The sequence below is a fragment of the Chrysochloris asiatica genome, unplaced genomic scaffold, assembly GCF_000296735.1.
Source record: "Chrysochloris asiatica unplaced genomic scaffold, ChrAsi1.0 scaffold00090, whole genome shotgun sequence".
NCBI lineage: Eukaryota > Metazoa > Chordata > Mammalia > Afrosoricida > Chrysochloridae > Chrysochloris > Chrysochloris asiatica.
Window position 1 is genome coordinate 11,014,111 of NW_006408608.1, and position 13,679 is coordinate 11,027,789.

General features: G+C 47.1%; 1 protein-coding gene across 1 annotated transcript in view; it reads left to right on the forward strand.

The window, feature by feature from the left end:
• Nucleotides 1–13,005, forward strand: part of LOC102826772 (chromosome unknown open reading frame, human C1orf127) — a 109,253-nt gene extending 96,248 nt beyond the window's left edge. The window contains exon 14 of the mRNA XM_006866435.1: nucleotides 12,946–13,005. Within this exon, the coding sequence (XP_006866497.1) occupies nucleotides 12,946–13,005 (60 nt within the window). The remainder of the gene's footprint in view (nucleotides 1–12,945) is intronic.
• Nucleotides 13,006–13,679: the final 674 nt, after the last annotated feature.

The following is a 13,679-nucleotide window of genomic DNA, read 5'->3' on the forward strand; positions in this document are numbered from 1 at the left end:
AAAGTCAAAGGGAACACACGAACAGGCATGTAAGCTTGCTGGCGACCACATTGGTCTACTGGTGAGTGGAAGAGGAAAGGCAGCAATGAAGAAATGGGCTGAGTTCAATCACAGTCCATTGACTCCCATTGATCTGGAGATGAGAGAGCGAAGAGGAAGGGCTGGTTGGTCCAAAGTGTGGTGAAACCTGGGACACTTGAGCCCATAGACAAGGACATAGCTACAAAGGGCTAGAGCTAAGAGTGAAGCACCCAGCTGATATGAAGTGAGGGGAGATGCATAAGAACACCCAGACTTGCAGACAGTACCCTTTGACCTAGCTTCAATGGCTTGATAATCAGAACTCAACTACAGCATGATTATAAAAAAAAAAAAAAATTTTTTTTTGGATAAAGGAAACAAGCATAAATTGCTACAATTTGATGAACCTGACCTATATTCATGGAGGTAGTAACTAAATACCAACCAAGAGGGAAGGGGTCTTCACATCAAGTATCAATGCTATCCCCTCTGTTTACAGGGTAGATAGGGATGGGCAACTTGGACATTGGCTACCTAAAATGAGGGGGCGATAAAGGCACTAAGTGACTGGCTTACAAGGTTTCAAGAGGGAGTTTAGTTTAAGAGTGTGTGGGGAAAGAAAGAGTCCCCACTGAATAGATTTCATCTTGTCTAGATGGGTCTGGTGAAAAGAGATGGGGATAAGACTTGCATGATTCAATAGTGAATAATTGTTATCATGACTAATTGTAACTGTCACAATTGTAAAGGTAGAAGTTTTGTAACAAAAACAGGGGAGTGATTAGTCTTACAGTCTAGAAACAGAGGACCCTGAGACCATCAAGGGAGAAGAGCACAAGCAGAATGTGGGACCTTATCCAGAGAAGCAGCAACTCCAGTGATGGAGGCAGAGATGGGGATATGGAGAAAGGGAGCAGCTGAGGACTCCAGATTCATGGGAAGAGAGGGACTAAGAGCTGGTGGTCAGGAGGCAGACTTGCAGAATGTGCCCTTTGGAGGTATAAACTATTATATATGCCTGAGTGATTTTTTGTTTGTTTGTTTGTTTAGCTTTTTTTAAAAAGCTAAAGTGAATAGAGAGAAATACTGTTAACTGATGGTACATGGAGGAGATTATAATCATTGTAATGAAACAAGTAGTATGATTTGTTGAAAAAAACTGATGATCTGCCCTGTAAACTTTTACTCAATCCACTATGTTGTTGTTGTTTAGTACCGTAGAGTCAGTTCTGACTCATAGTGACCCTGTACAGGGTTTCCGAGGCTGTACATCTTTACGGGAGCAGAAAGCCTCATCTTTCTCCCGCGGAAAAACTGGTAGTTTCAAATTGCCAACCTTGAGGTTAGCAGCCCGATTTGTAACCACTACGGTACCAGAGCTCCTTCATTCCACAATAAAAACCTTAAAAAAAAAAAAAAGTAGGATCCTTGGACTGGGAATATCAGCATCATACAGGAACTTGTTAGAAAGGCAGAATTCCAGGCTCCCACCAACCAAGCCTTATTGCATCGGAAACTGCATTTTCACACAACCCCCACAGCTGCCGGTTGCACATCACAGTTTGTTTGTTTTTTTAACATACGAGGCCTTGGAAGTTATTTTACTTTTATTTTGTTGTTGTGGTGGTGGTAAGTATATTACGGAACTTTTGCCAAATCAGTATTTGACAGATGTATGACATTGACTCTTTTTTTTTTTTTTTTTAAGTATTTACTGTGAATTGCGTGACACTTTACATGGGAGAACATTGGTTTTACACCATCATTTCATTGCAATGATTACAATGTCTGTGCACCATCATTCAACAGTATTTGCTTCTATTTCCTCTGTATGTTTTTTTGGAGGGGGTGAGGAAGGGGGGAAGATGTGCACAAAAACACTCAGGAATATATAATAATTTAAATAACCGAAGGGCACATTCTGCAATCCTGCCTCCTGGCCACCAGCACTCAGTCTTTCTCTTTCCATGAGTCTAGAGTCCACAGCTACTCCCTCTCTCCATGTCCCCATCTCTGCCTCCATCTCTGGTGTCGCTGCTTATCTGGATAGGGTCCCACATTCCACTTGTGTTCTTCTCCCTTGGTGGTCCTAGGGTCCTCTATTTTTGGATTATAAGATTAATCACTCCCCATTTTTATTACAAAACTTCTGCCTTTACAGTTTGCACGTTACAGTTTGAGAAAACTGATCAGATTTGGCTGAGTAGGATGAAAGCATTAGAACCACCCAGGAATGACCATGTTAAAGCAGGACACCTAAATTTTCATGGTCCATAATAATCCCATGTGTGGTACTGTAGGAACAGCACTGGACTGCAAACCACAAGGTTAGCAGTTCAAACCCACTAGCTACTCTTTGGAAACCCCATTATTTTGTTGTTGTTGTTGTGGTAAGTATATTACAGAACTTTTGCCAAATAGGGTCACTATGAGTCGGAATGGACTTGACAGCTCTTAACAACAACAACAACGGTGATCCTAATGGGCAGCCAGGGTTGAGACCCACTGTATATTATGTTTAGCTGGGGCAGGGGTGCTGGGTAAGGACAGGGTCTGGCAGAGATGGTCTTGTCACAGTGAAAGGCACTGGCTTCCTGGGATCAACTCAGGTTTTATTCCACTTCTCACGTTATGAGATCAAGTTAGTTGGCCTCTCTGTGCCACAGCTTCCTAGTCTGTAAAATGGGGCTAATAATAGTACCTACTTACAGGGATGTTAAGTAGATGAAATGAGGGAAACCATGCAAAGGACTTAGCAGGATGTTGGACTTCCAGTGACATGCACTGTTGTTCAGTGGTAGGGTTCTTGTCTCCATGGCCACTGTCTGTCTGTCTGAACTCCATGGTCCCTGGCCACTGTCTGTCTGTTCTTCTGTCGGTCGGTCATGCTGGACAAGTTTCAACGGAGCTTCCAGACCGGGAGGAAAGGCCTGGTGATCTATGTCTGAAAAATCAGCGAAAACCCAATGGTCCAATCCCCACCTGATCATGGGGATGGTGGGATGAGGACCAGGCAACATGTAGATCTGCGGGGTGGGCGTGGGGTTGCCATGATTTGATACTAACTTGACAGTCACTTTTAAAAAAAAGTGCTTAATTAACACTGAAACTACTGTCTTTGTTATTACTCAGCAGAATCTTCTAGTATGTTCAGCGGAGCACAGGGGTTAAGTGCATGGACTCTGAAGGCAAACCAATCTTGCAAAAGTGTGACTTGTGGGCACATTACTTAACCTCTCTGAGCTTTGCTTTTCTCATTAACAAAATGTGAATAATAATAATCCCCACCCCCTGGGAGGCTCCTTACAGATTCCTCCAATGCACCCTTTCACCTCACAGAGGGAAGAGGGTCTTCTACCTTAGATCTTTTAGGGAGTCAAGGATACCAAGTTTATGTCACAGCCCAACAGTAGAAATGTTACCAAACTGTCCACTGGAAGTTTCTCTTTCTTCACCTCAAACTCCTCTGCCCTGCTAGCTGCCCCCTCTCTCCTCACCCCTCACCCAGCCTCCAAGAACCCCTTCTAAGGAGCAATCCCACAGAGCCAAGTAAGAGCTCATCAATGCCAGACACTGTGCAAATGGCCTTCTAAGGATTATCTTGTTTGGAGCTCACCCAATTCCTCCAAGGGATGGTGCTCGAATCTCTTATGATGTTCATTTTAGAGATGAAGAAACTGAGGCAGAGTGTTAGAACTGTCCCAACGTCACAACACTTGTGACCCCAGGCTCTGTGCCAGTCTCCTCGAGGTCTCATGTAGAGTCTGCTCCATATATAGTGTAAGGGGGGAATTAGAGCTTGCTTCACACAGACATTCATTTAGTAACATTCATGAAGCACCGACTATGCGTCAGAAGTCCTTAGGAGGGGCAAATGGTTAACGTGCTTGGCTGCTAACCAAAACACTGGAAATTTGAATCCATCCAGACATGCTTTAGAAGAAAGGCCTGGAGATCTGCTTTCAAAACATCACCCAGTAAAAGTTCTATGGAGCGCAATTCTACTCTGACCTACATGTTCTTTTTAAGCGCCGTCAAGTCGGTTCTGACTCATAACGACCCTGTATAGCATTTCTGAGGAGTGGTTGGTGAGCTTGAGCCACTGACCTTGCAGTTCAAACTGACCTTGCTGTCCAATGAAATAACCTGCAGCAGCACACATGGGTCACCATGAATCTAAATTGACTTGAAGGCAACTGGTTTGGGGGGCCTTAGTAACTCAGCAGTAGGGTTTGAAGCTTTTGTGTGGGATATGCAGCCATCACCCGTCTGTTGGTAGAGGCTTGTGTGTCACTATGATGCTGACTGGGGACCTGGTGTGGCAATATAGGATAAGCACTGGACCACAAGGTCGGCAGTTTGAATTCATCAGCCACTCCTTGGAAAACTTATACAACAGCACTTCACAACAACAACAACAGTGATGCTGAAGAGATTTCAGCAGACCTTCTGGGCTAAGACTTAGGAAGAAAGGCTTGGTGTCTACTTAAATCAGTCAGTGAAAACTCTATGGATCTCAACGTGTGTGCACGTTGGCACAACAGATCATGAGAGGATGCAGGACGGGACAGCATTTCATTCTGTTGTGTGTATGTGGTCACCATGAGTCAGTGGCCCACTTGACGACAGCGGATAGTACGTACCATATGCCCAGGACATGAGGATGAGTAAATGAGACATGGTTCTGGTCCTATTAGAAAGCACTGGTTAAATTCTTTGAAAATAAAAGAAAAAGAAGAGACTCAAATTATAGCAGTATGAGCATAGTTCTCCTGGCCTGGTTTGACAATGTAAGATAAGAATTGAGCTGCTAACCACAGGGTTGGTGGTTCAAACACACCAGCCACTTCTCGGAAACCCTATACAGGGTCACTGTGAGTCAGAACCAATTTGACAGCATTTAACACAATAATAATTAAGCCTTACTGGCATTACTTAGCCTATAGCCAAACCTTACTGTCCACTCCTCACAACTCCCCCAGAGTCGGGAAAGACAAGCCACTGACCCTGAACACCAGGGGTTGGTCTCTGTCTGCGGTGTAGCAGCATGGAGTCAACAGACGCCCACAGTTTCTCAGTCGGGTACCAGGCGCCCTCCCTACTTCTTCCCTGGTTCTCTCCCCCCAAAAGCTGGTAATTGGTAGACAAAGGAGCTTCAGACAGTTGGGGACCTGCGTCCTTTGAGTCCCTGAAAACATGCTATTATTAATTAAAGACTTTGGCTTCAGTAGGGCCCGGGCCTGCCTTTTTCTGGCTGGGCCTCAGACTTGTGTCTCTCTCGTCGTCTCTTCTTGCTAAATTTTTCAGTGTTTTTAACATCAGACTGATGTTACATATAATTACTAACTTTGCACCCAAATTATATTTGACATGGCTTGTGTGGGAAATTAGACCATTTCAGCGCCTACAAATTCACCTGGGAAGCTGAGGCAGGAGCATAGTTGTGCCGAGTGGAAGTAATTTAAATATTACATGTGCCCTCGTGAAAATGCCAAAACTCTTTTCAACTGCCAGGAAGAATTTTCTCTCCCCACCGCCTCTCGCCCTAGCAGCTCAACTTGCTGAGCATGTCAGGGTCAGGAAGCAGGGTCCTGTGAGTGGGAGGCTTCGGGGGTCCGTTCCCATGGGGCACTCGTACAAGGACAGGTTTTCTGGCAGAGGTGGTCTGGGTTGCTGAGGACATGCCTCCAGAGGAGCTGACCAGGTCATGGTGGGAAGAACCCATATTCATGGTGTCTGTCTGTCTCTCTCCTGCCTCTGACCCACCTGTTCCTGGACTAAGGGAGAGGAGGCTACTGTGCCTGGCTAGGGCCAGTTCTGTCTGGCATTTTCTAGGGCTTTTTCTACTGATTAGCAGGCACAGGGAATATGCATTATTTCTGGAAACCTAGGGGTCCAGCTGGCTCTGAAGCTGGGGAATTCTCCCTCCATAGTCCAACCCGTGAACACTCCTGGGAGGGACCACAACTGGACACTTGGTCCTGGTTTGGACTCTGAGTGACCTGACTGAGCTTCTTCCTCTCCAGGCCCTAGTTTCTCCATTTGGGAAATGAGAACGTTGGATGAGAAGGAGACTAGGGGCTTCTCTAGTTGATTTGTTCTGGGATCTACCCAGAGGAGTGAGGCAGCTTCTTCCTCATCCAGCCTCCCAGCCTGTCTCAGAGGGACAGGGAAAGCAAAACAAGTAGTTGGCAGTTGAGTTGATGCCAACTCATGACCATCCTGTGTATGTGATTAGAACTGTACTCCATAGCATTTTCATGGCTGATTTTTTTTTTTTTGCAGTAGATGGCCAAGACTTTCTTCTGAGGTGTTTTTGGATGAACTTGAACCTCTAACCTTTTGCTTAGTAGGGATTCAGAGAATAGGGAAGGGAACTGGGGTGTTGGAAAGAAATTTGACCTAACCATCCTCATTTCCACTCTGTAGCAACCCATGGAAATACTTAGGCAAAATTCAGCTCTGAGGCTGAAGCCAGAACTCAGAGAACAAGCTTAGTCTTCCCACATGCACCCAAGTCCTGCTTCTCCCACTCGATTGCCGTATGACTCAGGCAAATCCCTCCACTTCAGGAAGCCCCAGGTTTCTCATCTGAAAAAACAAAGCTCGCAGTAAAGTGCTACGGTGTAGAGGTATTGGAAGGATTCACAGAAGGGGATGCGTACGCACATGGATATGCACAGAATCTGGCTCATAGCATATGTGCCTTTAATTCAGCCACACAAATAACCGACGCTTACCATTATGGGATCCGGATGTGCACTGGGCTGAGCTCCTTACCTTCCTGCGACGTCTGTTCCTATCAGAAACCCTGGAGGGGTGGTATCTTCCTTCATTGCTGATTTATGAGATAGGGAATGAGATCGGAGGGGTTATGTCACTTGTCCAAGGCCATGCAATTACATAGAGGTGGGGGTCAAAGTTAAAGTCATGTCTGTCTAACCCTGCCATCTCTTTCCTGGGTACCTCCATGTGACAGAGGGCAGAACTGTGAAAGCTGACACCTTCTGCACAAACAGCTCCCCGGGCACTGCCCCTGCCTGCACCCAACGTCCCAGCTTCACCACCCACCCCAGGCAGAAGTAGAGCTCTCAAGCCTAGGCTGAATCCTACAGCACAAGGGGATCCCAGAGTAGGCATGGGCATGGACTCTGAGCCTGTCCTTAGAAAGTCTGAGAGACAAAGGCTGCTTGGTAACCAAACCAGGCTAGGGACAGGCCAAGAGCAGTGGGTAGACAGCATCCCCCTCGCCCGTGACTTTCCATGTGCAGTTGGTGGTAATTACAGCCCGTCAGGGCCCCACCCACCCACAGGTTGGCACAGGCGTACAGCCCTGCTCCCAGCAGCCCCTACTGCCCCACCCCACTTCACCCCACACGGTACACATGCACCCAGGTACACAGTCACATGCACAGGCAGGTACACGTGCAATGCCCACCCACATAGGAAGAGGCACAGGCAACTCCTAGACTGTAGACACACACAGGCCCCTCTGTACCTGGGCTTTTGGGTTCATGGACACAGCAGGTACATGGTCTTGAGAAACATCCCCAGCCATCACTCAGCAATGCAGAGGATGCAGGAGCTGAGGCCAGTGTAAAAGCCACTGAGTGGTAAACCGCTCAGATGGCACCCTTAGAAGCAAGGGTGACGAGACTTCATCTTGCTTATTGGATATGTCATCAGAAACGAGCAGTCACTAGAAAAGACAGCATGCTTATAAAGTGGAGGGCCAGTGAGCACAAAGGAACCCCTCAAGGAGCTGGATGGACTAATGGACTCAAAACACACCCGTGATCATAAAGATGGTCCCGGAGTAGACAGCATTGCGGTTGGAGCAGGCAAATAGCAACAACGTTCGTCCTCAGTTCCCATGATGAAATAGAGACAGAGAGAGGTTAAGTAGCTCACCCAGAGTCTCAGAGCTGGAGGTGTGGCAGTTCAGAGTTCAAGGCCTTGGTCACCAGGTGGTGTTCAGCTATGGGATGGCACTTGTTAACGTATGTTCCATAACAGCGCCTCCTTCTCTTCCCCCTACTATGCTGTTCCTGGGTACTTCAACCATCTATGTTCTTTTAAATATACTGGGAATCTAGGTGCCAGCTTCTCTGTCCCCCTGTCCACTTCCCTCTATATTCCACTTCAGTGCACAGGACTTCCTGACACCCCAGGTTCTGAAGTGAGGCAGGGGGGAGGGGGCTTGATGGCAGGAGATGGAGTCATGTGGGGGCTGTTGATGACACCCCAACATCCCAACTCTTCACTGCCTGCCTCTGGGTCTCCTTGTTGGGTACAGAGCCTGAGTCTGAACTGTGACTGATAGGGCATGCCATGGGTTGTTGAGGGGGGCATAAAGCAATGTTGGATGTGGTCCCTCTCTGTGCTGGCTCCCCTAGGCTTGGGAGGGGTGACCTTAGGTCCCAGTCAGTGTCCAGGGAGGCAGGTGAACTACTCTCTTGGCAGTCCGTCTTGCCCCAGGGCCTCCACCTAGCACCACCTACCCCCATAGGTCCTCTGGTGCCCCTGCCCACCACTAGGTGGCACCAAGTGCCCTGAGACTTTGGGGGAGTTGCCCCAGAAGGGAGGCAGGCTTCTCAATCCTTCTGATTCTGGTTCCTCTTGGGGATCCCACCTCCCATTGCCTCCCCCGACCCTGAATGATCATGGCAGCCCCAAGAGCTCAGCTCTCCGCTAAAAGGTTTTCATACATTCCCTTAGGTAACCTCACACGCATCACAAAGTCTTGATGTGGTAGACTCCATTATTGTTCCCATTTTACAGATGAGAAACCAGAGGTACAGAGAGGTTAAAGTGAAATACTCAAAGTCATACAGCTAATGAGAAGCAGAGGCAGCACTAGAAGTTGGGCCTGCCTGACTCCATTCATCATCACTTTGTCCCTAAAGCTCTCCCATAAAGGCCAGGGGAGCTCTGAGTGCCCCAGAGCGGGCCAGAGGCTCACTGAGATGGATGGACTGAGGGGTGCAGTGGGGGAAGCTAGGGCATGACCACAGAATTGAAGGGGAGATGGAAGAGTTCGGCTCCCATCTGATCTCCACAACAGCTGCCAGATGAAGGCCCCAGGAAAAGGAGGAAGAGTACAGAAGGTCAGAACTGGAGGGGGCTCTCAGTGTGGGAGAGACAGACAGACCCTCTGAGTGCTAGCGAAAAGCTAAGGGAAGCTTGGGGGTACACAGGATGGGGAAGAGCCATCCCAGATGGGCCAAGGTGATGCTGGCTTTGGGAGACCCCTGTTTTTGAGTGCTTAGGGTATGTGCAGGTCAAGCTCAGATTGGGGGTCTGGTTCTGGCAGTATTGGGAACTGGGCATGCCTTGAGGTCTCTGGAGCAGAGCAGTACAGGCCACGGGACCAAACATGCCCTAGCCACGGCTCACTGCCAAGTAGGAGCTCTGTCTACCAACCCTTCCATCAACAGATCAGGTCTGTGTGTCAGGTGCTGGGGACATTTATGTAAACAAGAGCAACAAGGACCCTGCCTTCTTGTCACATACATTTGTTCTAGTTTGGAGGTGACTGGAAATAATCAAGGAAGCATAAAACAGAGAGAAGACAAAAGTGATTGAGGGTCTAGTTTAAATCGGGTGATCCTACAGGTCTTATTGGGGAGTCCTGGTGTGGCGCTGTGGGTTAATGCGCCAGACTGCAAAGCCATTTGAACTGCAAAGTTGGCAGTTCAAGCTCACCAGCTGCTCCTCGGAAACCCTGTACAGGGTCGCTATGGGTCAGAACCGACTCGACGGCACTTAACAACAACAACACAGGACTTATTAAGGAGCTCTGGTAGTGTAGGGGTTACAAATTGGGCTGCGAACCTTAAGGTCATCAGTTCAAAACTACCAGCTGTTCCGTGGGAGAAAGATGAAGCTTTCTGCTCCCTTAAAGATTTACAGCCTCGGAAACCCTGTACAGGGTCGCTATGAGTTGGAACCAACTGCACGGCACATAACCACCACCACCACAGGACTTGTTGGAGTAGGCATCTTACTCCTGCCTTCATAGCTGGGCTCCCGCCATTCCTTCTGCCACGTAAGTTTTTTCTCTGACCTTTACTTTTTACTGTGAATTGGGTGAAGTTTCACTGAGAAGATCAGTTTTCTATTCAACAATTCATACACATTTTGTTTCATGTAAATGATTGCAATCCGCACAATGTAACATCACTTGTCCTGCTTCTAGAAGGCAGTATGTGATGTAAAGCTCAGAAAAATCTTACCAGGCAGAATGAATATCGGGAGCCCAGTAAGATTATGGGCTCAAGGAATGGAACAAGTGCAAGAGTGGGAGAGGAAGAGACAGGGGTGGAAGAGCAGATGGGAGGATAGGGCCAGATTGCAGAAAACACTATAGGGGTATAACTTATCTCCTAGATGGAGTTAGACAAAGGAGAACCAAGATTTGGTTTGCATTTTTTTAAGATTTCAATTGTTGATGCTGAAGAATGGATCAGAGAGGTCAACCATGGGCAGGAAGACCACCCCAGGGACTCAGACTGGAGATTGTCAAGCACCTGGGTAGCTTGGTGCCACAAAACAAACACTAACCTGGGAATCTGGTCCTTTGCCCTGAAATCTAGTCCTGATCACACCACTCACTAGCTGTGTGACTTAGAGCAGTAGCTGTATCTCTCTGAGCTTTAATGTCTTTATTTGTAGAACAGGGCTAAGCACAGTCATGCAGTCTCCTTCCTTGGGGTGTAGCGAGGGTTAAGGGCCAGGGCTAAGGGCCAGGGTTTTATAAACCATAATGGGTGAGGTCCATAGGTTGGGGCCACTGGACCTGTCTCCCCACCCCTGCTCTGTGCTCCCTAATCCTCTAGGTCTGTGGTCCCAGTTAGACTCTCTGATCCCCAGGGGCTACCCACACCTCTCCCCAACTAGTGTCCCTCCATTTTTTTTTTTTTTTTTTTTGCATCTTCTTTTTAAAATAAAAACGCTGGCCGTTCGTGGCTGACTGCTGTTTATGCCTCAGTAATACATTATGTATTATTTTGTCTTAAGCACAGCTTTTGCATCCTGACAGTAACAATAAAATGTGACTATGGAATTGCTAATACAGACAGACTAATGTTTCCATCGCCCGCCTCTTTTTTTTTGCGTCCTAAGCACTTTTGAAAAGGCTCCTTTTATATTCCTAATAAAATTATAGCAAAATACATCGATTTACTGGAAAAGAGTTTAGGGTCGGGTTGGGTTTTTTTCTCCCCCTCCTCCTGTGTGGACTTCTTATTTTTTCCCCCCAGAGGTTGATGAATATTGAGAATCAGACCTTCTAAATGCTTTTTGACCCTCGACCTCAGTTGCAGTGAGCCACCATTGGAGTGACCGTGGCTTCCGAAGGGTTTTATCTGAGTGTCGAGAAGTGGGGTGTACCTGTGTGTATGGAGGGGTGTCCATGAATTGAGGAGTGTGGACTATGTGCTACATGTCTGTGCACTTAGGGATTGAGGGAGATGACTGTCTCTACATTGAGCCTGTATATATGTTGGGGAGCCCATATGTTGAGGCGTATGGGTCTGCGGACCTATGTCTGGGCATGTCTACCTGGATGGATGTTTTTCTGTGGGAGGGTTGAGGAGTTGTAGGTGTTGAGGTGTGTGTGACTGTGTGTTAGTGTTGGTAGGTATTCTGGGGTATTTGGGGGCTTATGGGGGCACATGAGTCCCTGGGGTCTCTGACATTCAGAATTGGGTCTATGCTGTTACATTGTGAGGTGAACTAAGGATTGTCAGTACTGGTTCTTCCTCTCTGAGGGATGGATGTTCTTTGTCTTTAAAAAGTGATTCGTATCAGTCTCTTTCCACCTGAAAAACAGGGTCTTGTTCTAGCACCACAGGTCCTTTCTCATGCTAGTAGAATGCTTGTGAAGGTGTGTGTGCACGTGTGTGAGCATGTATGAGCATATTTGTATATGATGTTAATGTGAGTGAATTTGTGTGTCAGTGTATACACACATGAGTGTGAGAGGATTTTTGTGAATGTGTATGCAAATGTGTATCTATGTGAGTGTCTACATATGTGTGTCTGAGTATGTGTGTATATAAATGTGTGTATGCATATGATTATATATATGTGTGCGAGTGTCTGTGTGTGCATGTATGTGTGTGAGTATATGTATGTATGTTGTGTGTATGTGTGTGTATGAGTATGTATGTGTTGAGTATGAGTTGTTAAGTGCCGTCAAGTCTGTTCCTACCCATAGCGACCTTGCTTAGGGTTTGCAAGGAGTGGCTGGTGAGCTTGAACCGCTGACTTTGCACTCCAGTGCTTAACCCACAGCACCACACCAGGATTCCTGAATATGTGAGTGCATGTGTGTATGCATATGTGTATATGTGCACATGTGTCTGCAGGACTCCGTGAGCTCCAGGTGGATGTCAGGGGCCTGGCAGGTTGGGTCCACAGGTATGGCAGCCTTCCCAGACTGATGAGGCTGTGCCCAGCTCCCCGGCTGCCTGAGCTGACAACCAAAACTAGCATCAGGGAAGACGGGGTGGCTCTAGCTGCCAGTAGCCTCCTGGGCAGGGGTAAGGAGTGGCAGCAGACAGGGGAAGAATCCTGGTCCTATTAGACAAAGAGGCTGTGGTTAAAGAGAAAGAAAAGGCCTCTACTTTCCCCCTCCCCTGTGGGCCCAGGGAGAGGATGAGAGAGCCCACCTTTGCCAACATCCCTGCAGGAGTCCTGGTGGGACAATGCTGAGCCCAGTGAAGGAGGTAAAACTTTCTGACCCTGGGTGTACACCTGGGGCTAGACCCTGAGCTCTCCTTTTAGCTCCATATTGCCTTGTTTTGTGGGTCCAGATGTTGCCCCCCCCAATCACCCCCTTGCTTTCACTTTTCCCCATGATCAAGAATCTGAGAAGTAGAAACCCCAGGCTCCCTCCACCCTCCTGCTACCCCCCTCTAGGTATTAGAAGCCCAGGATCCTTTGGGATCCCCTGCTGAGGGGGCCCTTCTCAAGCACTGAGCTGGGGCCCTGCAGAGAACCCCAGATTCCCTGTACTTCAACTTAGTCTGAGCTGATTGACTACAGCCCTGCTTGCCACTCACCAAGCCTCCCTTCCTTCCCCTTCCCCCTCCCGTTCTCCCTCTCCAGAATGTATGTGGATTTGCACGATTCAGAAACAGGAAAAAAAAAAAAAAAAGAATTGGGTTTTGTATACTAAGCACTTTTGAGGGCAATCTGGAGCCCCCTAATCCAGAGGTTTATAACCTCCCCAGCTAATGCTCCCTGACACTGTGTTTTGATATCATTACTACATTATACTCACAATTTTTGAGTGAAAAAATACAGTACTTAGAAAGTCGAAATTCATAAATAAATTCATGTCAAACCGCACTTAATATTGATTTTGTTAGTGTTCAGATTCAATAATAAGGTACTGCGTGCATGAATATTTAAATATAATCATCATTTCTGCATCTCCTAATGGCCTCTGCTCCTCTACACTCAATTTAAACACAATTTAAAAACTATAATGTATTGAAAAATACTAGGATTTAGCAATAAATCATCATCGGGAGATTCCAGGCCTCTTATAGGGTGGCTCGATATGGCTTTCTCCAGGGACTGCACAATTAGATTCATGTTTTTAAACTTCTCAATTATCCATATACCATAATTTTATGTGAAAGTTTGTT